This window comes from Carlito syrichta, unplaced genomic scaffold (genome assembly GCF_000164805.1).
Source record: "Carlito syrichta isolate Samal-C Ts95f unplaced genomic scaffold, Tarsius_syrichta-2.0.1 Scaffold287397, whole genome shotgun sequence".
Classification (NCBI taxonomy): domain Eukaryota; kingdom Metazoa; phylum Chordata; class Mammalia; order Primates; family Tarsiidae; genus Carlito; species Carlito syrichta.
Window position 1 is genome coordinate 17,500 of NW_007231493.1, and position 25,200 is coordinate 42,699.

General features: G+C 41.2%; 1 protein-coding gene across 1 annotated transcript; it reads left to right on the plus strand.

Annotated features, from left to right (window-relative positions):
* The first annotated feature begins 995 nt into the window (after window positions 1-995).
* On the plus strand, window positions 996-14,093 carry NXF3 (nuclear RNA export factor 3). Its single transcript, XM_008052736.2, is given in 21 exon segments — window positions 996-1,076; window positions 2,882-3,023; window positions 5,074-5,248; window positions 5,824-5,977; window positions 7,247-7,330; window positions 7,437-7,541; window positions 7,666-7,746; window positions 7,866-7,935; window positions 8,089-8,193; window positions 8,554-8,647; window positions 10,400-10,436; window positions 11,116-11,184; window positions 11,268-11,323; window positions 11,464-11,571; window positions 11,691-11,749; window positions 11,874-11,989; window positions 12,084-12,126; window positions 12,636-12,708; window positions 13,202-13,384; window positions 13,772-13,832; window positions 14,070-14,093. Coding segments are annotated over 21 exon segments (1,920 nt in total).
* Window positions 14,094-25,200: the final 11,107 nt, after the last annotated feature.

A 25,200-nucleotide genomic window follows, 5' to 3' on the forward strand; every position in this document is an offset into this window, starting at 1 on the left:
ATTTTAAGATTTTTCTTCAGATTTTCTCAAAGCATTTGTATTGCCTTTTTAAAGTCATTATCTTAATATTTACTATGTTTTTTTTCTTTTTACTCATACTTATTTTCCTCTGCTTTGCAACATATATGGTGTCCTCTATAAAGTAAAACAAGGAAATGGTTCTAACTTTCCTGATTCTTTCCCTTTTGGGGACCTCTCAAAACTGCCTACAAATTCCCACACTCAGCAACCCAAAATATTGGATAATTCTAAACTCTCATCACTTCTATCTAATCTGGGAAAGCAATACACCCAGAAGCAAACTTTAACATCCCAGCTTTACAGCCCCCTACAACCACCACATTGACTGTCCAATGCTTCTTCCTTGGGTCAACATTTCAGGTAACATATTGACTTTTTACCTTAACTTTAACCTCCTACCTAAAATCTGAGGGAACTTTCTTCCTATGTGGATCAAATGCATACATCTGTCTTTCAGTCAATTGAACTGGAACTTATACATTAGTTTACATAGCCCCAACATCCAGATTGCACCTTCTTTTTTTTTTTTTAATCAATATTTTTTATTATGATGTTGTGGGGTACAGTTAAGGGTTAGGTATACCAATACGTTTCATTCAGGCACCCTGTTGATAAGAGGTGTTTCCCCGTCCCCAGACAGATATTTGCTACCGTTAATCCCATCCCCCTCCCCCCCATAGTTTCCCAGTACTGTCAGTCATTTTCTTACAGTATTACATTGAATGTCCAAGGTCCATTATATGAGTGAGAGCATGTGATACTCGGATCTTTGTTTCTGTGAGAGGTCACTCAGTATTATAGACTCTAGTTCCATCCAGGTTGCTGCGAAATTTATGATTTTGTTCTTTTTTATGGCTGCGTAGTATTCCATCGTGTATATGTACCACATTTTTTAATCCAGTAATCAACCCCTCCCAATTCTGCTTCACAGTTCTAACAGCAAAACTAGCATTGAACTAGGAATTACCACTGGAATGGGTACAAGTGTTGCAGCCCATACTTATCGCATCCTCTCAATTGCAAGGACGGTCCTTCTGGTCATCTACTCAGGGATGGTACTCCTGGTTACTCCCACTCCTGGGGCCACTAGCAGGTATTTTATTGCTCCTTCTTTTGGGTCCTTGCATGTTTAATTTACTTGTCATATTTGTTTCTTCTTAGAATTCAGCAATTTCACCTTCAAATGGCACTGCAAACAAGGTATCAGCTTCTCCCCAGTGGTGCTGGCTACCTGTGCAATCTCCCTTGGATTCAGCTGGATGCGTTTCGCCATATGAGACTTCCTCTTCTGATAAGTCCCTTCCTCATATCCTAAATTCCACAATCCAAAAGGATAACCCACAGTGTCCTCAGACAGACCAACAATCATAGGTAGGACCAGTGCGACGCTCCTCTTCAGCATGAAGCAGCTACATAAGATGAGATCGTCACCCCATGCCAAAGATTTGGCATTGCTGCCCTGTCAGGGGGGAATGTAGAGGAACGTGATGCCCAATCAGGTCAACATCAATTGGGTAAATTGGGTAAACTATTTTGAGGAAGGAAATCTCAAAATTAGATTACAAGAATTGTAAAGGCCTCCGGCTGGCCCATAAGTGGCTTGCAATCAAAAGCAAACATCAACCAATCAGAGCTACCACATTTGCATGGCAGGAATCCAAATGCATGATGGATCCTAAAACTCACCCTAACTGAAGAGAGGGTCAAATTCCACTGGGGAGAACCTCAGGCCACTGCTTTGTTTCCACAGACAGCCTTCTTGTTCATCGTGGTATAACATGTTTTACTTTTGCTTCTTTTTTACTAGTTTGTAAGTGTCTTGCTTAACTTTAAGCTTGATGTTTTTGTTCCTCAATCTTCTCATGGTTTTGTGATAACATAGACATCTTTCCAAGCATAGTTTTCAGGAGGTACATTTCTGGTTCCAACCATTAGGTGTCTGTTTACTATCCTTTTTCGCTTCAGTGGGAGTTTCACTCAGTCATCCAGGCTGGAGTGCAGTGGCATGTTCATGGCCACTGGAAGCCTCCACCTGTTGGGCTCAGGTGACCTTTCAGCTAGTTTATTGATTTATTGTAGAGATGAGGGTTCACCAAGTTGCCTGGGCTGGTCTCAAACCTCCCAAAGTAAAGTGCAAAGTGCTGGGATTATTGGCGTGAGCCACTGTGCCTGGCCCCATTGACTACTTTTTGTTTTTATTGTGTTAAGAAAATACATGATTTTTGTCTACTTTCATTATAGTGGCCCACTAAACTTTACATTGTCTGGTCTGTTTTTTTCAATTCTGTCTCTGGGATGTGCTGCAGTTAATTCCAGCCACATTAATATTTTCAGAACATTTTGTCACTTTGTCTATTTTAAGAAAACTCCAAATATAAGACTTTAGTAAAGCTGTGCTGGGAGGGCTACTGTTTCTCCAGGTAACATCTGAATGACCCTAGAGAAGCTCCTGCACCTCATTAAGCCTCTGCAACACTAGGAAGCTGGTGATTATGAGTTCAGCGTCACTTGTGAGGAACACATGAAAAAAAAAAGGTAATGTAACAAGTACAGAGCCTGATCTACCACAGGCACTCAGAGTTCTCTGAGTTTGCAGAGTGAATGAATACAATGTAATCAGCCAACAGAGCCTGGCAAACAGAGTCCTCTGTGTTTGCAACACTACCGAGTCCCAGGCTTGGATACTGTAGCTAACCACCTCTGTAGGGCTGGCTCCCAGGGTGTTAGACTGGTAGCAAATTTATGGGACAGTGAGAACAGGAAGTTTGATCTTCTCTGGCCTCCAGGGTTCTCCTCTCTATGTCCTTGGGGATGGAACTTCCTGTAAGGATTCTATCTTGTTCACGTGGTCCTGACAAAGTGGTGTGGCACCTGCTCTCGCCTTCCTCAGCGGTACTCTTCAATCTTCTTCAAAGTCCCAGCTCCATACCACACAGATTCTTCTCAAGAGAGCCCTTGTGAGGACATCAGTGAAAGGCCACTGCCTTTGGGACACACCATGGGTGAGTTGGACAGCATGAGGCTGGGCTCACAGGTACCCATAGGGCCAGAGAGATTCTGGGCCCCCTCCCCAACCTCCACTCCAACTCACAGGACACCCAGATGATCTCCCTTTAGATGGAGGTGGGCAATGGCAAGGAAAAAAGCCTGAGTTATGTGAGCTTCTCAGGTCCAGGGTTTAAGGTATGGAGAGGGTCACCTGGGGCAGAGGTTTGTGGAAATTAACACACCTTAGATTCTTACTAAAGGTGGTAGAAGGATAAGGTACACATCTTGAATCTTTACACCAACCATTCAGGGTAGAGTGTATTGCCAACCCCAGCCCATCACCACCTGAATGTTTCTCAAGTTTTTCTTTATGGCCCAGCATATTACTTACTCTGGAATGTTTCATGTATAGTTTTTTTGTGCTGTATTCTATGTCATTTAAGCAAATTTGTTACTCATGCCAGTTAAATTTTCTCTATGTAGTTAAAATTTTGTCTGCTAGTTTAATTTGTTACTCAGTGAGATGTGCCAAATTTCCCACGGTGACTGTGGATTTGTCCATTTCTCCATTTACTTAGATCCATTTTTGCTTTGTATATGTTGACTCTAAACTGTTAAGATATGCATACACGTTTAGAATTGTTTCCTTAACATCTTCTTGTTGATTTGAACCTTTTATCATTATGAAATATTTTCTCTAGTACTTTTTTATAAAATATATTTTTTCTCTTACTAATATGGTTATATAAGCTTTCAGTCAGTAAGGGTGTAAATAGTATATATCTTGCCTTTTTTATTTTCAAATATTCTATAACATCAAATTTTATGTGTTTCTCTTAAGGAGATTTTGATGGAATCTTTTATCTAGTCTGATACTCTCTTTCAGTTTGGAATATTTAGTCTGATTACTTTTAATGAAAGTATAGATAAGCCATTGCCTTACTAGTCTGTGGTGTAGACATGTTCTTTTTGAGCTATGGCCATTACCATGTTTCCTGGCTTTGACCCCCTTCCCTACCTTGGGGTTGTGAATCTTCTCTTTCTCTCTTTAATTTACTTTTAAAATAAACTATATTTTCTAATCTAAAAGAAAGAGAAAGTATAGATAAGTATAGTATAAGTATTCTGGTCACATTTTTGCCCAGTTTTTGTTATATTAGCATCATTATGAAATATAATGCATTTTCTCCTACTAATATATACCACACACAGATAATATTATTATTTTTTGAGTTGGGGGTCTCACTCTGTCATCCCAAGCTGGAGTGCAGTGGCACAATCACAGCTCACTGTAGGCTTTACATGCTAGGCTCAGGTCATCCTTCCACTTCGTCCTCCTAAGTAACTGGGCACAAGTAATCCTCCCGCCTTGTTCTCCCAAAGTGCTAAGATTACAAGCGTGAGCCACTGTCCCCCAGCTGATATTGTTATACTAACTTGATGTCTTGTTACTTTTGGAATCTTCTCAACCAAGATATCCTCAAATGCAGCTTTGTTACTGTTCCTTCTCCTTGTTTCTGGGCCCAAATTAAACCTGTGTTAGATATGCTTATCATATCTCCTTTAATTCTCTCTCCAAGTCTCGTGGTATTCTCCATAATTATGTCTTTCCAAGATTTGTTCTGGGTGTTTTCTTCAGCCATGTTTTCATTTCTCTGATTCTTCCTTAAGGCAGGGAACTCACCTTTGACCCTTGAACCACAGCAACATACTTTCAGGGTAGATTTTGTTATCCTCCAAGTAGAGGTGAGAGTTGAAGGTTAGAGATGATGTGCAACTTGTCCCAGGTCATTCAGCCTGAAAAGAGCAGAGCAGGTACTAACATCATAGATTAGACACTCAACCCAAACCCTTCTCACTGTGCTTATTTTCTTCTTGATTGAGAATGTGCCCCACCTCTCATCTCCCAGGAAGTGAAACTACAGTGAAATCTTTCAACCTTTTTGGCACTGTAATATATTTTTTCTAGATTATAAAAATCAGTTACATTTCTTTATTAGCCATTATATTTTCTCAGTACTTTTTTCTGGTATTCCAAAAATTAATTTTAGTTCTCAATTTAAGGTCACAATAACCAAGCTAACCCTGCTAAAAGAAGAGCAAGATATTGGGGTATTTACCGAAGGAGATTTAGCAATTGGTCTGAACCTGTGCATCCTGGCATGTATCTTTCATCCTATCTGCAGCAAGATGGAGATCCAGCAATGAGTGGTGCCTACGCGGACTCTCCAGTAAGATAGTAAGTGGTCAGTCAGTATGGCTGGAATGTACTAGCCAGTGAAATACATAATGCTGTAGTTAAAGCATTATCCAACCTGGCAGAGAGAGAAATGATAGAACCAGATTAATTGTTGAGCAAATTTATTGTAGCCTGAGTATCAGTGGGGCGAGTATATATAGAAGAATGAGCATATATGGATTTCTTTCCTTCCTTCCTTCCTTCCTTCCTTCCTTCCTTCCTTCCTTCCTTCCTTCCTTCCTTCCTTCCTTCCTTTCTTTCGTTGGAGTCTCATTCTGTTGCCCAGGCTGGAGTACAGTGGAATGCTCACGGCCACCACAGCCTTGACCTGCTGGGCTCAGGTGATCCTTCTACCTCAGTCTTCCAAGTAGCTGGAACTGCAGGCATGTGCCATCACACCTGGCCAATTTTTTAATTTATTATAGAGATGAGGGCTCGCCAAGTTGCCCAAGCTAGTCTCGAACCCATGGGCTCAGACAATCCTCTCACCTTGGCCTCCCAAAATGCTGGGATTATAGGCATAAGTCACCATGCCCAGCCTATGTACTACTTTCTTTTTCTCCACTTTCCCACAGCACTCCCTATGCCATTCCACGCTATTATCAGAGAAGCAATGTTCATAAACAAGACCAAACCCTTGTTAACACACAGAGAGAGCAAAAAGCTCCAGAGAGAAGAATAGAGGGAAACAGACAGGACGGGACCTCAAGGAGCCGGTTCAAGATCACAGTGAGTGTCCAGGCAAAATGTATCTAATATTCAGAAGGAAAACAAAGAGAGTTGTGTTGGACTTGTATCGAGACATTAGGTGCTTTTCTGAGGGCAGAGGAGTTGGTGATCCATCTTTTTTATTACTAGGAGTTAACATCCTAGATCATCTGAGGGCAAAGCGAGAGAAGCAATATAAAAGGACAGACTGACTACAGAAAGAATGGCAGAACTTCTATACAAGCAAAGGAGGAAACTAATGCTAAGGAGATAGAGCAACTCCATACCAGTTGACTCATTTTGGCTCAAACTATATGTGTAGGGGGTCCTTGTCATAGGGGCAAGGCTGGGTCTGCCTTCAGTAGAATCTCATGGGGTGCTTTTTTTATATATAAAAGAAAGCATGTATTAAATATCTTAAATTGATTATTTGAAGAACACTATTTGAATGGAAAGAAAGGGCATTTAGGAAATCCATGTGTGGTTAGAAATCATACATATCTAGAAATAATGGATGGAATAATGGAATAATAGTGGAGTAAATAAATTAGAAATAATGAATGTACTATATTTTAAAAATATGTTAAAGTCTAGAGAAAGGTCTAAAAGAAACATGTTTGAGTCTAATTTTAACACCTTTTTTGTTTTGAGTCAAGTCTCACTCTGTCACCCAAGCTGGAGTGCAATGGCACGCTCATGGCCACTGCAGCGTTGACCTGGTGGGCTCAGGCGATCCTTCCGCCTCAGCCTTCCAAGTAGCTGGACCTGCAGGCGTGCACCACCATGCCAAACTAATTTTTCTTGATTTATTGTAGAGAGAAAGTCTTGCCAAGTTGCCCAGGCTGGTCTCGAAACTCTGGGCTCAGGCAATCCTCTTGCCTTAGCCTCCCAAAGTGCTAGGATTGCAAGTGTGAGGCACTGCACCTGGCCTGTTTATTTATTTATTTATGTATTTATTTATTGCCCAGACTGGAATGCAGTGGCATGATCATGGCTCACTGCAGCCTTGACCTCTGGACTCAGGTGTTCCTTCTGCCTCAGCTTCCCGAGTAGCTGGGAATACAGGCGTGCACCACTAATCTGGCTAAATTTTTTTACTTCTTCTTAAAGATGAGATCTTGCTATGTTGTCCAGGTAAGTCTGAAACTTCTGGGCTCAAGCGATCCTTTAGCCTCAGCCTCCCAAAGTGCTGGGATTACAGAAGTGAACCACTGTGCCTGGCCCTAATTTCAACCTTGAATTCCTTTTTATCAGTTTCTTCCCCTCACCTATTCTTTCTTTCACTCCTAGATTCCATTTGGTATAAAATATAATGAGAAGTGGCTGCTGAATTTGCTTCGGAGCCAATGCAGTGTCCCCTTCATCCCAGTTGAAGTAAGAGAGGATGGTGAGGCAGATGAGCGAAAACAAAACAGGGGAAGGGATGAATAAGCAGAGACTCTGGCCTCATATTTTGTTTCTCTTGCCACTCTCCCTATAGTTTCACTATGAGAAAATGCAGGCTCACTTCTTCGTGGAGAATGCCAGTACCGCCTTTGCATTGAAGAGTATCAGTGGCAATATTTGGGATGAGGATAATGAAAAGGTGTGTGTTAAGGACGTGATCAGGACTAGCTAAGGACAAGAGGGCAGAGCAGGGGTGTGGTCCTGTTTGATCTTGAGGCTCAGAGCTCCTAGTGCTTACCCATCTTCTCTTGGGTTTCTTGCAGATAACAATCTTTGTTAACCCCTCTAATGTATCCTGCTCTGTGCTGAGCGAGCTGAAGTCAGAAAAGGTGGAGCAGACAAAGGTAATGCAGACTCATGACAAGTTATTTGCCCACAGCCGGACCCACCTCTTGTTCCCCACCTACTTCTCCCTTCACCACCTCAGGTTCAGAACCACTGAACCCGATCTCTACCTCTGCAGCTGACCATGAACAAACAATGTAGTGCCTCCCAGCAATCTCTTAACATCCAGAGGCTCCCTGTTGACTCAGGTATGGCTAAAAACAATAATACTAGGGCAGGTGAGGACAGAGGGGTCTGCCTGGGAGGGAGGCTCAGGGATGGCAACTTGGGGAGGGGTTGGCACTGGAGATGTACTAGCCGGACCCCTTCAGTCTTTTGATTCCCTTCTTTACTTCCTGGAGACTTGATGGGCTGTGATGATGAAATGCCATCAAATCCTAGAAAGATCATGGCTGCCTCCCTGCACATCCATGAAGAGAACATGCCCAAGGTGAGGCTTTAGGCTGGTGCTTGGATTGAGGGTGAGGGTGGAAAAAATTAACTAGAAGGCCAGTTGGTCTATGACATCCTCTGTTGGGACCCTAACTCTTAACTAATTTCTCGTCATAGCATCTTCCCTTTAATCTGAGCAACAACAAACCCTACCAGATACCTGGCACTATGCCAAAGGCTCCCAACATGAGCAACATTAATCTCTCCAAAAATGAGGTGAACTGTAATAATCAGATGGTTCTTTGAAGGAAACATGGGAAGGCTCATGAGGATAGTGAGAGGAGGCAGTGAAGTGGATTTGTTGGCAAGGAAGGAGACTGCCTGTTTCCTGGGCCCATGTGGTTCTTCTACATAATTACAGGTGGAGTCTTCAGAGATGGACAAGGGGAAAGGGCTGGAGCCAGGGGAGATGCATGCGGACAGAAACACACTCTGCACCACCATCCCGGATAAGTCCAGCAACATAAAGTCAGTTGTACGCTTTGTCATCTCCTGGGAGCCTCAGCTACCCTCAACAGTGCCCTTATGCAGGAGGAGGCAGCTCCACCCTCTCATCTCTCAGTGTCCCTCAGCTGTGCTTAGAGGTCTCCTTTACTTCCTCTGACCTATTCCCCTTTTCACTTGCCTTCAGGTGTGTTTTCTGCCCCTGTGCACCCAGCCTCCTCCAGCATGCCCTCCATGCAAGTACTCCAGGAAGCAGGGCTTCCCCTTTCTCATCAGAACTAGGGGTGTATAGACTGGGGACAAATGCTAGTGCCCTGGACTGAGCAGAACCCTCTGGCCCAGGACCTCATGCTGAGACAGGCCTTTCTGCCTCTGTCTTGAGATGAGACTTCCATCCCCTCCTTCATTTGCCCCACAAAGGTCTCTCCATCTATCTTGGGCTGACATGGTGGCTTTCTTGCCCCATCCTAAGGGCCGAGGCCCTGGATGGTTGCCATTATGCCATCAGTTTCTCTGGCCCAATGCCAAGAACCAGGGCCTTCTTGGGCAAAACCCAGGTTCCCTGAGTCAAGGGGCCAGAAGTGGACCCCCTCAAGTGAGCAGAGGGCTTCCTGAAGCAGGAGAGAAAGGCAGAAGGCAGAATAGGTTGAGGAGACAAAAGGTTGGGCTTCTCAGGGCCCTCCCTCTTCCTCTCTCTGCACCTCCCATCATCTTGCCTGGTCTTCAGAGGAGCCCTGGGTAGCCAGAGATGGGTCAGATTCCTTGGACTGGTGCCAGCTCAGATGGGCACAAGTGTGCAGGGACCATCAGGAGAGAATGTGGTGGTTATAAGAGGAGGGTTCAGATATTCAAACCCGTGCTGGGGCCTGACCCATCCCTCCTTCTGAGGGAATGTCTCCTTTCCCCTTGGCTGCTCCATTTTCATGCCCAGATCAGACTGGACTCACTCAGGTGACAAAGGATCCACCTGTGCATATTTTCCATTCCTGCCATGTACCCCAGGGCCAACCAGGGCCAGATGAGGAAAAGGGCTGCAGCAGGAGAGTCCTTTTCTTCTCTCTTCCTCCCTGCCCCCCATCCCCATGGTAGAGCATCTCTTCCTTCCTCATTCTCCTTTATCTCTCCTCTCCCCATCTCCTTCCATCTTTCCCCTCCACCTTCACTCCCTTTCTTTTGTGGTTCCCCTGCCTTCCCTTCCCTCTCCTCCTGAGTCCAACCTTGCTCACATTCTTGCCCCAGAATCCTGGCTCATCCCTGGGGGATTACCTGGTCTTGGTGGGGGCCAGACTCAGCAGAATGGTGGACACCCAATGAGACAGCAGAGCTCTGATCTCCTGCCCCATTCCTTGCTCCCTCTGAAGCCTTCCATGGGTTCTTGGATAAAGGTAAGGGAGGCAGGGAGGGGAAGGAAGCCCCAAGGCCTGGGCTCCAAATGCTGCTTCTCATGACATTGGAGAACGGAGTTGGGGCAGTATAGGCAGACGTTACCCAATAGGGAAACAGGGATTAGACAGAGAGGGAAGGGGAGAGAAATAGGGACACACAAACACAGACAGAGACAGAGAGAGACAGAGTGATGAGAGAGAGAGAGAGAGAGAGAGAGAGAGAGATATCTCCTTCTGGGTTACTTCACAGGGGAGCTGCCCAGGGCTGGAGGGGTAGAGACTCCAGTGTCAATGAGACACACTGTGTCCTGATGTAGGTGTGATGCTCCCAGAAGGAGGGCAACTCCACAGTTTCACTTACTTTTGTCTATTTTGTTTTGATATTTGTCAGCTCCATCCTAGAATTGTTCCCCAAGTTATTACGTCTGGTAAGTGTATTCCTTGACCACTGACTTTTCTAACTGACACTGATGCTGCCCCCAACTGCTCCAGACCCTCTTTCAGTACTGTCCAAGTTACATTTTTTGATATGACTCTTTTTTCTTTTTCTTTTTGAACTGTAATTTCACTCTGTCGCCCAGGCTGGAGTGCAGTGGCACACTCATGGCCACCACAGCCTCGACCTGCTGGGCTCAGGCGATCCTTCCACCTTAGCCTTCCAAGTAGCTGGAGCTACAGGAGTACGCCACCATGCCTGGCTAATTTTTTAAAAAATTTATTGTAGACATGAGGTCTCGCCAAGTTACCCAGGCTGGTCTCAAACCTGTGGGCTCAGGCAATCCTCTCACCTCATCCTCCCAAAGTGCTGGGATTATAGGCATGAGCCACCATGCCCAACCTGGATATGATTCTTAAATAGGGGAGTGGGGACAGGTGATACAGACCCACATGGGAACCTGACAAAGACTATGGATTTGCTGCATTCAAATTCTCTCTAGGCTTCAGGAACCCCTGGTGACCACCCTGACTGTAGTCTTGCCCATGTAATTTCCAGGACCCTTTCACACCTGATCTCTGACTTCATCCTCTTCTGAGCCCATCCTTTTCCCTAATCATCCAGTGACATCTCCCTGCTTTGTAATGCTGACTTCCTCTTGCCTTCCCCAGGATGGTCAGGAGTCACCCAGACCAACTTTGTGTGGCATTGAGACCCATAAGAGATTACCAAACTGTAAGGTGAGGAGGGAGGAGCCATTAGGGTGTTAGGTGGTGCGTGAGGAGGGGGTACCAGCTGTGGTCCTGGGGACTCTTTATTCCAGGGAAGCTTCTTTGCATCTGAGATGCTGAAGAATCTCGTCCTGCAATTCCTGCAGCAGTAAGTATCTCTGGGAATCTGGGGAAGGATAGGGCTGGGACGGGTGAGGCTATCCAAGCACAGTTCTGCTCAGTTAGACTTTTGAGCCTTATTTGGGGCCCAGTCCACAAAGATGGCCTGTCCTCTTTTCTTCCTCGCAGGTATTACTTGATCTATGACTGTGGAGATAGACAGGGTCTCCTTGGTGCTTACCATGACAAGGCCTGCTTCTCTCTGACCACTTCCTTAAATCCTGAGGACCCAGCCCTGTGAGTATCAGAGCTCAGGCTCTTGTCTGGGACCATGTAGCTCTGCAGCAGACATAGGCCAGTTCCCAGAAATGGCCACACTGGCTGGACAACCACTTCTAGTTCCTCTTTTTTCCTAGGAACAACTTGTGTGAGTACTTCAAAATTAGCAGGAATATCAAAATGCTCAAGGATTCCTGTAAGTGTGTGATGAGGAAGACTGGGCAGGGGAAGGAGCTGTGAAGGGGGCAATCACAGATCACAGTGGCCAAGGCCAGAATGTGGCAGCCCATGACCTTGCTTGCTTCTCTTCCCTTCTGCAGATCTGTGGGGGCAGCTACTGAAGCACACAAAACGTGACATTGTGGACACCCTCCATTTGTTGCCCAAAACTCGGCATGATCCCCACTCCTTCCTGGTGGACTTGTGGTTCCAGACGGTGAGCACCTGCTTCCTCCCTTGGGTATAACCAGAAAGTCGGAAGAGTTAGGAGGCTAAGGAGGGTCCTGAGCACCTGAGCTTTTCCCTTTCAGGAAACGATGCTCTTCTTTTCTGTCAGTGGCATGTTCAAGGAAGGTGAGTGTCTGTAGAGTCCCCTTCCCAGATCTTCCACTGTGTATTTCCACCCCCACTCTACCCACAAACCACCCTTACCTGACCTAGGTCCATACCCATGCTTGTCTGCCCCGCACAGCTCTGGTGTGCATGCCTTAAGGATACAGGCTGGGGAGTTTGACAGCTCTCATCTCAGGTCCTGACTTCATGAACTTGGGCCAGTTACTTAACATTTCAGTTTCTTCATTTACAAAATGGGGCTAATAATTCCCATTTCTGGGTCTACTGTGAAACAGTAATCAAGTAAACTTGTGGTTTTCAAAGGGCCCTACACAGGATAGGGGCCCTACCACAGTGGATTGTTCCTATTGTTGCCCTCCTCATTCCCACCACACCCGCCTGATCCCAAGTGAACAATTATCCTGGTCTGGCTTTCTTGAGCATGAGTATCAAGTAAGACTCTCACTGAGGAACACCATGTGAGCATATAAAGTATGTGCAACTCTAAGAGGGAATTGTTGTTTTTGGAGTAGAAGGAAAGTCTCCAGGATGTTACCGTGCCTTCACCCGGACCTTCATCACTATCCTTACAAGCAATGCCAGGTAAGTGCTGTGTTGTGGGTGCAATATGGGAACACCCATGCCAGCCTGGGACCAGTGTTGTGGGAATATGGTGATGCAATTCCAGGGGTGTTCTCAATATTGTCAAAAAGCAACAGTCTAGTCTAGTAGTTAAGAGTGTGGCCTCTGAAGTCAGAATACAGGTTCTTTCCTGATGCAATATTTATTCTGTGACTTTGATCAAGTCATATTACCTCCTTGTAATTCAGGGTCTTTTTCTGACTGATGATTATACTGTCCATTCCCTTGGGCTGTTGTAAAGGGTAAATGTGAATATAAAACCAACTTAAACCTACACATATAGTGAAGCTGTAGACAATCTCCAAAGAAAGAGTACCAGCCAAAGAAGCAGGGAGGCAGGCATGGTAGGAGTATGGAAGGAATCTGGTTGTTGAGCAGTAGGAAAAGGGTCCTTGTTGGGGGTGAGGGTTTGTCCCTCTGTCCAACTATCTGAGGGTTCATTTTTTTCTTCCAGTCTATGTATTATGAATGACAAGATGTTTGTGTGGAACACCAGCCCCCAAGGGACCCAGAGCACCTTTTCTATCCCAATGTACACACCCTCCTGTAGCTCTGTGCCTGTCCTTTCCCGGGAGCAGCAGGCAATGGTACAGGCGTTCTCTGCCCAATCTGGGATGAACTTCGAGTGGTCTCAGAAGTGAGTGCTGGGTGTGTACATTGATCTGTAAAAGCTGGGAAAAGCAAGGGAGTGAATAATGGGAATTTGCAGGTAATTGTTTCTTCATTTCATTCATCATCACACTGAACATTTCCCTCTCAGTACATCACCAGCTACCTAGTTATTTTGAACAGTGTACAGTACTTCTGTGTATCCCATGGACTCAGTTCCTTTATTAGGAGGCATTTGACTTTTCAGGAATGTTTTTTTCCATGACACACTGTGCCACGGGGTTCATTATGCTGCAATACATCTCAGTAAACATGGAAACACGTTTCTGTTACATAGATTAGGAAATGACATTGTGCTGTCAGAGTTATTTACTTGGGTCCTAATGGATGTCACTTGTCTTTTATTCACTCCCAGGTATCTTCATGACAACCAGTGGGACTACACCAGAGCTGCTCAGATTCTTGCTCTGCCCAAGGTAAGGTCTGGGAATTCAGGCCAAGTGAGCAGAGGCTGAGTGGCCTGGGGATGGAACTCGGCTCCTGATTCTGCTGATATCCCAAGTGGCTCCTCTATTTCCTCCAGGCCAAGGGCAAGATCCCAGAGAAGGTCTTCATATAGTTTAACTTCAGGATCGTGAGAAGAAAGCTCTGAGAGGAAACCCTTTGTTGTCATCATCTTCATCCTTATCAACTTTGCTGTATTTTTGTTCCAGTATGAGTATTTCCCTGTTACCTGAGATGTCTAGTTGGGAGTGGGAAGCCAAAGCCTACCTTGTAGGGCTGACTCTCATCAACCCAAAGGGCGAGTTATTCTGTGTATTTTAGCCCCCTCCCCCAGGATCCCTGTTTTTTTCATTCCCCCCCATCATCTTTTATCTCCCTTTGAAACTTACTCATTTCTTTTCATAATAGAGTAATGTTGCCTATTATGCCAAATTCTTACAAAAACCATTTGAGTCCGGCATTACTATCTCTATTCTACAGTAAAGCAAAGGGATACACAGAGAGAGTGAGTAACTCCTAGAAAATCTGAGTATAGTCTCAAATCCTGGACTCACCTGTAGGCTAGGTCTATGCCTCAGAGGGCCATTTGGCGTCTGAGATGGGGAGTGTTCTCTAACCCTGGTAAGTTTGGGGACTGATGTCCCTAGTGTATTAGTCAAATAGTTTTATGCAGATAACATTATTACTTTTTAAACCATACTAATCTAATCAAATTTAAAAACAATGACTGTAATCCCAGCACTTTGGCGAGAGAATTGCCTGAGCCCACAGGTTCAAGACCAGCCTGGGCTACAAGATGGGACCTTGTCTCTACAATAAATCAAAAAATTAGACGGGTGTGGTAGCATGCACCTGTAGTTCCTGCTACTTGGAAGGCTGAGGCAGAAGGATCGCTGGAGCCCAGCAGGTTGAAAATAAAATTCAAACAAACAGACAAACAAACAAAAAAGCAACAATTTTGGGGGGGAGGGGGAAACGGCATTAAAGAATGAAGAAAACCTGGAAAGAAATACTTACCTGCATGTATGACTGACATAAGGTTAATATCCTTGATATATAAAGAAATCAATAGACAGAAGAGAAACTGCTATCAACTGGAATTGTTTCAAAAAGCAACAGTAACGCCTCTCAAAATTTATGAAAATTTATTTAACCACATTAACTATAAACATATAACTGCAAATATTGAGATATGATGCTAACTTGGAAAATAAAGATTGTATTTTCCAAAAAATATGTCATGCACATGTGTGCACACATGTGCTTATGAATGCAGTCATATGTCTCTATACTGATGTATTAGTTTCCTAGAACTGCCATAATAAAGTACCACAAACTGGATAGTTGAAGACTGGAGAAATTTATTTTCTCACAATGGAGGTCAGAAATCCAAAATCAAGTTGCCAGCAGGCCCATGCTCCAAGGTTCTAGCAGAGAATCATTTATTGTCTCTTCCAGCTTCTGGTTGCTGCTGGTATGTCTTTTAGTTGTGGCAGGATAACTGGCCTCTCTGCTTCCATTTTTCACATTGTCATCTTTTATCTCCCTTTCAGACTTACTCATTGGATTTAGAGTCCACCCTAATCTAGGATGATTTTCTCTCAAGATCCCTACATTAATATCTGCAAAAGACCTTGATTCTGAATAAAGTTAAATTTTGATGTTCCAGGTGGACATTTCTTTTAGGAGGCAACTCATCTACCCACTGCATTGTGCCTCTGGTCCCTGAAAATTGCCACCCATCCCATGTGAAAAATACATTCACCCCCTCTCACTATTTCTAAAAGTTAACACATTCCAGCATCAACTCTAAGTCAAATATCCCATCTAAATATTACCAACTCAAAAAAGTCCCAAATTTCATAATATAAATCCTACATGGGTGAGACACTGGATTATGATCCATGTGAGGGCAAAATTCCTGTTTGTGGACCTGTAAAACCAGAAAACATGTTATCTGCTTCCAACTGTCATAGATGGGATCAGCATGCAATACACATTCCTATTCTGAAAGGGAGAATGTGGAAGGATTAAAGGGGTCACTTGACCCAACCAAGTTTGAAACCTAGCAGGGTTTCAAGGCCTAATAATTATCCTCTGTGGCCTGATGCTTTGTTCTCTGAGCCCACAGAAGTGGCACTGCCTTCATTGGTCTCTTCCTTTGTATGTGTGACTATGTCCTCTGAGTCATTCTTTTTTTTTTTCTTGAATGATGACAGATGTTAGCAATTAAGAAACTGTCATCCTTTTTGTTTCCTATTATTTCAATAGCTTTAGGGGGTAGAAGTAGTCATCCCTTTCACTGTTCATAGAATTCCAGATGTCTGACAGCTTTCATTCATTTTTTTTAAGCCTCCTTTACTATCAGGCCAAGCTTCAATGTTTTTGGTGGCATAACATTCTTCTCAAAAACCTTGTGAGTCTCCTGTGTATGTCAAAGGGATCCATGCCATCAGACAAGAGAATTCTCCACAGATCATTTCTGGATGGCTCCACCTTTATTCCAAGATTCTGCTAAGAGAGTTGATTGGTCTATTAATCACATATCTAATGTCTTTATTTTTTAAATTTATTTTATTTTAAAGATGTGAGGTACAATTCAGGATTAGGTATACAAGGGTTCATCGTACAAGTAAAGTTTGGGCCACCCTTTGGTCCCCACTTTGCCTGGTTTCAGATCAGGTACCCTTATTGATGTTGTGTCCCCCCTCCCCACCACCACCCTGGCAGTATCCTGCTACTGTCAATCCCTTTCTTATACTATTATGGTAAATGTTCAGGGTCTGCTTATGAGTGAGAAGATTTGGTACTCAATTCTTTGCTTCCGTGATAGATCACTGAGTATTATAGATGCTAAATCCATCCAAGTTGCTGTGAAGTCCATATGTTTGTCCTTCTTTATGACTGCATAATATTCCACTGTGTATATGTACCACTTCTTTTTATTCAGTCCAGTTTTGATGGACAGCACAGTTGGTTCCATGTTTTTGCTAATGTAAATAATGCTGCAGTAAACATGCGTGTGCAGGTATCTTTTTTGTAGAATGATTTGAGTTCCTCCAGGCATATTCCAAGTAGGGGGATTCTGGGTCATATGGAAGATCAATGTCTGTTCTTTTCGAATTCGCCACACTGTCTTCCAAAGAGTTTGCACTAGTTTGCATTCCCACCAGCAGTGTAGAAGCATTCCTTTGTCTCTGCATCCTTGTCAGCATCTGTTGCTTGTATTATTAATGATGGTCACTTTTATTGGGGTTAGGTGGTATCTCAATGTGGTTTTTGTTTGCATTTCTCTGATGACTAGCAAGGCTGAGCACTTTTTCATGTGTGTATTGGCTGCCTATATATCTTCTTTTGAGAAATGTCTAATCATGCCTTTTGCCCACTTTTTAATAGGGCTGTTTGTTTTTGCACGCTTGAGTTCCTTGTAAGATCCTGGATGTTAAGCTTTTGTCAGTTTACAGTTGACAAATATTTGTTCCCATTCTGTGGGTTGTGTCCCCACTCTCTTGATGGTTTCTTTGCTTTGCAGAAGCTTTTCAGTTTACATCTAATTTCTTTAGCAAGAGGTATCCAGCCGCACCTTTGGCTCTTTCCTCAAAACACCCTTAAACTCATATGCTTATTACTATTTGTATATCTTCTTTGGAGAAATGTCTACTTAATTCCTTTGCCCATTTTTGAATTGGTTTGTTTTTTGTTGTTTTTGTTGACTTATAGGAGTTTTTTTATATTTTCTAGATATTAGTCTCTTACCAGATACATCATTTGCAAATAGTTCTCCTTTTTTTTTTTGTTAGTTGGAGTCTCACTGTGTTGCTGTGTTGCCCAGGCTGGAGTGCAGTGGCATGCTCACAGCCACTGCAACCTTGACCTCCTGGGCTCAGGCAATCCTTCTACCTCAGTTTTCCAAGGAGCTGGAAACACAGGCATACACCACCATGCCCAGCTAATTTTTTGATTTATTGTGGAGATGGAGTCTCACCAAATTGCCCAGGCTGGTTTTGAACCTCCAAGTTCAAGCAATCCTCTCACCTCTGCCTCCTAAAGTGCTGGGATTACTGGTGTGAGCCACCACAACTAGCTAGTTTTCCCTTTTCATTCTATTGATTGCATCCCCTGATAAACACAAGTTTTAAATTTTGATGTAGTCCAATTTATTTATTTTGTTGCCTGTGCTTTTGGTGTCATATCCAGGGAATTATTGAGAAATCCAATATCATGAAGCTTGTCCCTTATATTTTCTTCTAAGATTTTTATAATTTCAGGTCTTATATTTAGGTCCCTCATCTATTTTTTTTTTTTTTTTTTTGAGTTGAAGTCTCACTCTGTCACTCAGACTGGAGTGCAGTGGCACGCTCCCGGCCACCGCAGCCTCTACGTGCTGGGCTCCGGTGATCCTTCCGCCTCAGCCTTCCAAGTAGCCAGAACTACAGGTGTGCACTACCACGCCCAGCTAGTTTTTGACTTACTATAGAGACGAGATCTCGCCAAGTCGCCTGGACCGGTCTTGAACCCGCAGGCTCAGGCAATCCACTCACCCCGGCCTCCCAAAGTGCTGGGATTACAGGCTGAGCCACCGAGTCTGGCCTCCTCATCTATTTTGAGTTAATTTTTGTATATGGTGTAATGTAGGGGTATAAATTCTCTTCTGTGTGGATATCCAGTTTTTCCAAAAACATTTGCTGAAAAGACTGTACTTTCCACACTGAATAGTCTTTGTTGAAAAACATTTGATTATTTATGCCAGAGTTTGTTTCTGGACTACCAGTTCTATTCATGTGTCTGCCAATACCACTGTTTTGATTACTGTAAATCTGTATTAACAGTGAGAGACCTCCAGCTTAGCTCTTTTTCAAGATTGTTTTGTCTAATCAGTTTCTTTGAGATTCTATAGGAATTTTAGGATGGATTTTTGTATTTCTGGATGAACATCATTGGGATTTTGATAGGCAATGCTTTGAATTTGTAGATCACTTTGGTTAGGGTTGATGTTTTAACAGTATGAAGTCTTCCAATCCATGAACACAGGATGTCTGCATTTATTTGTCTTCTTAAATTTTTTTCAGCAGTATTTTATGTGCAAGTCTTTTGTCTCTTGGGTTAAGTTTATTCTTAAGTATTTTATTCTTTTTGATACCATTGTAAATAGAATAGTTTTTGTAATTTCCTTTCAGATTGTTCACTGTTACTGCATAGAAATGCAAAGAATTTTTGTGTGATTTTGTATCCATCAACATTGCTGAATTCATTTATTAACCCAATGTTAGCAGATGAAAAGAAATAATAAAGACATTTATTTGTTCTCACAGTTTTTTGGTGGAGTCTTTAGAGTTTTCTGTACATAAGGATATTTTATCTGCAAACAAAGTTAATTTTACTTTTTGTCTAATTTAAATGCCTTTGATTTCTTTTTCTTGTTTAATTGATCTGTCTAGGACTTCCGGTACTATGTTGAATAGAAGTAGCAAGAATGGACATCCTTTTTTTGTTCCTGAAAAATAGAGGAAAATTTTCAGTCTTTCACCACTGAGTGCGATGTTAGCTTGTTAGGTTTTTCATATATGCTCTTTATTATGTTAAGACAGTTTCATTCTATTTCTAGTTTATTGAGTATTTTATCAAAAGAGTGTTGGCTTTGTCAAATGCTTTTTCTAAATCAATTGAGGTGATTATGTGCATTTTTCCCATCATTCTGTTAATGTGGTGCATTACATTACTTAATTTTTGTACGTTGAACCTTGCATTCCAGGAATAAATCCCTCTTGGTCATGGTATATAACCTTTATTAAATATGTTGTTGAATTTAGTTTGCTAGTATTTGGTTAAGGATATTTGCATCAGTAACCATAAGGGACATTGTTCTATAGTTTTCTTGTAGTATCCTTGTCTAGCTTTGCTATCAGGGTTATACTAATCTCACAGAATGAGTTAAGAAATGGTCCTCTGCTTCAAATTTTGGAAGAATTTGAGGAAAATTTATGTTAAGTTTCCTTTGTTGGACGATTTTTTATTACTGATTTAATCTCCTTGCTAGCTAGATCTTTGGATTTTCTATTTCTTTATAATTGATTAGGTTGTATGTTTCTAAAAATTTGTTCACTTCATCTAGGTTATCGAATTTTATGGTATATGATTGTCCATAGGACTACTTCTTTTTTATTTATTTTTATTTTTGAGTCAGGGTTTCATTCTGTTGCCTATGCTGAAGTGCAGTGGCACAATCACAATCATGGCTCATTGCACCCTCAAACTCCTAGGCTCAGGAGATCCTTCCATCTCAACCTCCTGAATAGCTGGGACTAGAAGCATGCACCCATCACACCCTGTTAATTTTTTTTTTGGTAGAGACAAGTCTTGCTACATTGTCCTCAAACAGATCTTGCTATTAGCTCTGTCAATGTGCCAGTAGTTGCGCAAAATCAGAGGTACCAGCTATGAGCATAGCCCACATGCAAAGTTGAAGTGATCATCCTCAGAAGTTGTGAGAGGTTTACCTGGCTTGAATCCCTAGACAACCAGTCTCCAGGACCAGTCTTGGTGCCTATCCTAGGGCCCCTCCTAGGGAAGGAGGTGAGTACTAAACGGAATTTCAGCAAAGAGCAAGGGGCTAGTTCTGCCATATCTAGGAGTTTAACAGTGTTTAGCTTAGCCTTGAAGCCCGTTTCTTGGCCTTGCCCAGGGAGGGAGATGACAACTACAGTGAATTTCAACAAAAAGCAAGGGCTAGATCTGTCAAACATAGGAATTTATCAGCACTCAAGCCATCCTCAAGAACCACCACCTAAATATATAAAGAAAAAGTATCTGAAGGGAGGGATAAATTGCAATACAACAATAGTACTTCAAATATGGGTGTAAATAATGGACAGATCATCCAGACAAAATTAATAAGGAAACATTCTACTTGAGCAATGCTTTAAGATCAAATGGACCTAACAGACATGTACAGAACATTCCATCCAACTGCAAAATAAAAAACGTTCTTCTCAAGCACACCTAAACATTCTCCAGAATAGATTACAAATTAAGCCACAAGACAAGTCTTAGCAAATTTAAGAAGATTGAAATAATATTAAGTAACTTTTCTGACTACAATTGTATAAAACTAGAAATTAACAACAGAAAAAATTAGAAAATTCACAAATACCTGAAAATTGAACAACATGCTCCTGAAAAACCAATGGGCTGATGAATAAATTAAAAGGGACAAACAAAACATACAAAAACTTATGGGATGCAGCAAATCAGTTCTAAGCTAAAAGTTTATAGCAATAAATTCCTATGTAAAAAAGAAGAAAGATCTCAGATAAAGTTATGCCTCAAAAAATAGGAAAAGAACAAACTAAACCCAATGTTAGCAGAAGAAAATAAATAATAAAGACAAGACCAGAAATAAAATAGAGACTAAAAATCAACATAAAAATCAACAAAACTGAGTTGATTTTTTTAAAAGATAAAATTGACAAACCTTTAGTTAGACTAATGAAGACAAAGAAAAAACTCAAATAAAATAAGAAATAAAAGAGGAGACACAACTGATACCACAAAAATTGAACGGATTATTAGAGATGACTACACATAATTATACATCAACAAATTGGATAATCTAGAAGAAATGAATACATTCCTAGACACATAAAACTTACCATGACAGATGCATGAGAAAATAAAAAATGTGAATACACTAATAACAAGTAGGGATATTGAACGAATTATAAAAAGTCTTCCATCAAAGAAAAGTCTAGGATCTGATGGCTTCGCTGTAGAATTCTATCAAACATTTTAAAAATTAATACCAATCCTTTACAAACTCTTTAAAAAAATTGAAGAGTAGGGAGTACTTACAAACTCTTTGTTAGACCAGTATTATCCTGATACCAAAGTGAAACAAAAACATAATAAGAAAACTACAGGCCAATATCCTCGATAAATATAGATGTAAAAATCCTTTGCAAAATTATAGCAAACCGATTCAACAACACATTCAAAGGATCATTCACCATGATCGAACAGGATTTATCTGTAGGATACAAGGGTGGGTCAACATATTTAAATCAATACATGTGATACACTGTATTAAGAGAATGAAGGACAAAAAACAGACAATCATATGGTGCAAAAATGCATTGACAAAATTAAACATATTCTCATGGTAAAAACTTTCATATTAGGTATAGAAGATATGTATTGCGACACAATAAAGGCCATATATGATAAGTCCACATGTAACTTACTCAATGGTGAAGGTTGAAACCCTTTCCACTAAGATATACAACAAGACAGGCATGCTCACTCTCACCAGTTGTATTCAACATGGTATTGAAAGTTCTTACTAGAGCAATCAGGCAAGAAAAAAAGGGCATTCAAATAAGAAAGAAAGAAATGGAATTGTTGCTCTTTACTGACAACATGATCTTATATATAAAAAGTCATAAAGACTCTGCCAAGAAAACTGTTAGAATGAACACAAGGATGCAATAAAACTGCAGTATATAAATCAGCACACAGAAATTGGTAGTGTTTCTGTACACTAACAATGAACTTTCCTAAAAAGAAATCAAGAGAATAATCGCATTGCAATACACTAAATGAAACTAAAACAAAATACTTAGGAAAAAGTTTAGCCAAAAAGGAGAAAGACATACACAGAAAATTACAAAATGTTAATGAAGTAAATTGAAGATGACACTAACAAAATGAACAGATATGTTAATAAATTGGAAGAATTAATATTGTGAAAGTATCTGCACTACCAAAAGAAATCTACAGATTCATTGCCATATTTATCAAAATTAATGTCATTTTTTATAAAAATAAAAAAATTCTGAAGTTTATATAGAACTATTAAAAAACCCCCAATAATGAAGGTAATCATGAACAAATAGAACAAAACTGGAAGCATCTCACCACTTGATTTCAAACCATACTATTAAGTGATAGTAACTAAAACAGCATGGTATTGGCATAGAAGTAGACTCAATGACCACAAGGATAGCATAGATGGCCCAGAAATTAACTCATATATGTAGGGTCAATTGATTTTTGACAAAGATGTCAAGAATGCACATTGGGAAAAGGACAGTCTCTTTATATGGTGTTGGAAAAACTGGATATCCATTTTCAGAGGAATGAAATTGAACTCTTATCTCACACTACATACAAAAAATCAACACAAAATGGGTTAAAGACTTAAACATAGGATCTGAAAATGCAAAACTACCAAAACAAAACAAACATGAAACTACACAACATTGATCTGGGCAATGCTTTTTAGGAGATGACCTTAAAAGTATAGGAAACAAATCAAAAATAAACAAATAGGATTACAACCAAAAAAAAGTTTTGCAAAACACAGGAGACAATTAAAGTGAAGGAAAAATACCAGGGGTGCCAAAAAAATGTATACACAATTTAAGAGATGTTGTCTATGTATTACTTTTAGTTCTCCATAATTGGAAGTATCTAGACACTAATGGTAACCACTTTGAGCACCTCTTGTAATTGCAGAAGTCAAATGTGACTTGTATTCATCTACAATTCTAATATAGTTTTTTCCTTTCTTAAAGTTTGTATACATTTTTAAGACACCTTTTGTATTTGAGAGTCATATATCTACTAAGGATTAATATCCAAAATATGCAAGGAACTCAGACAACATTGTAGAAAACAAACAATGCAATTAAAATATGGGCAATAGACTTGAATAGACATTTCTCTGACGAAGTTATAAAAATGGCCAACAGATATATGCCGAAAAGCTTGATATCATTAATCAGTAGGAAAATGCAATTTAAAACTACAAGATATTCCCTCAAACTTGTCAGAATGGCTATTATCTACAAGATGAAAGATAAGTATTGGCAAGGATATGGAAAAAAGGAAACCCTTGTACAGTGTTTGTATGAATGTAAATTTATATGGTCATTATGAAAAACTGTTTGGAAGCTCCTTAAAACAACTAAAAATAGAATTACCGTATGATCCAACAGTCTCACTTTTGGATATTTACTCAAAACATTGAAATCAATATGTCAAAGAGATGTCTGCACTCCCACGTACATTGCAGCACTAGGAAAAAACATCAAGTGTCCATCAAAAGATGAATTGGATAAATGACTTGTGGTATATATACACAAAGGGATATTAATCAGCCTTAAACAAAGACGACATGGACAGAATTGGAGAACATTATGCTAAGTGAAATAAGACAAGCACAGAAAGATAAATACCATATATTCTCATTTACATGTGGAATCTAAAATAACCCAACTCAGAGAAGCAGAGAGTAGAATGGTGGTTACAAGAGGCCAAGGGAAATGAGGAAATGATGGTCAAAAGCCACAAAGCTTCAATTAAAAGAAATAAGGTTTTTTTGAGATCTATTTCACTGTGTGGTGAATATAGTAAATATAGACATACCTCAGAGATATTGCGGGTTCAATTTCAGACTACTGCAATAAAGTGAATATTGTAATAATCTGAGTCATACAATTTTTTTTCCTCTTACTGCTTTTTTTTGGTTTCTTAGTGCATATGAGAGTTATGTTTACACTATACTATAGTCTATTAAGTATGCAGCAGCGTTTTAAAAATCTATTTATTTACTTATTTTTACTTATTTATTTTTGAGTGAGAGTCTCATTCTGTTGCACAGGCTGGAGTACAGTGGCATGCTGACGACCCAGGCTGGAATTCAGTGGCACACTTACGGCCACCTCAGCCTTCACCTGCTGGGCTCAGGTGAGCTCTCGGCCACTGCAGTCTCGATCTGCTGGACTCAGGTGATACTTCTGCCTCAGCCTTCCAAGTAACTGGAGCTACAGGCACACTACACCACTCCCAGCTAATTTTCTGATTTATTGTAGAGATGAGGCCTCACCAAGTTATCAGGGCTGGTCTCAAACCTGTGGGCTCAGGCAATCCTCTCACCTTGGCCTCCCAAAGTGCCAGGATTATAGGTGTGAGCCACTGTGCCCAGCCTATTATTTATTTTTAAAATTTTTTATTTTAAAGATGTGGGGTACAGTTGAGGGTTAGCTATACAAATGTTCATTATGCAGGTACCCTGATTGATGACGTGTGCCTCCTTCCCTTGCCAGATTCCCACTACAGCCAATCCCACTACTGCCCCCTCTCCCCGCAGTTTCCCACTACTACCAATCCTTTTCTTATAGTATTATGATAATTGTTCAAGGTCCACTTATGTGTGAGAACATGTGATACTCAGTTCTTTGTTTCTGTGATAGATCACTCAGCATTATAAACTCTAAGTCCATCCAAGTTGCTTTGTAGTTCATAATTTTGTCCTTCTTTATGGTTGCATGTACCACATTTTTT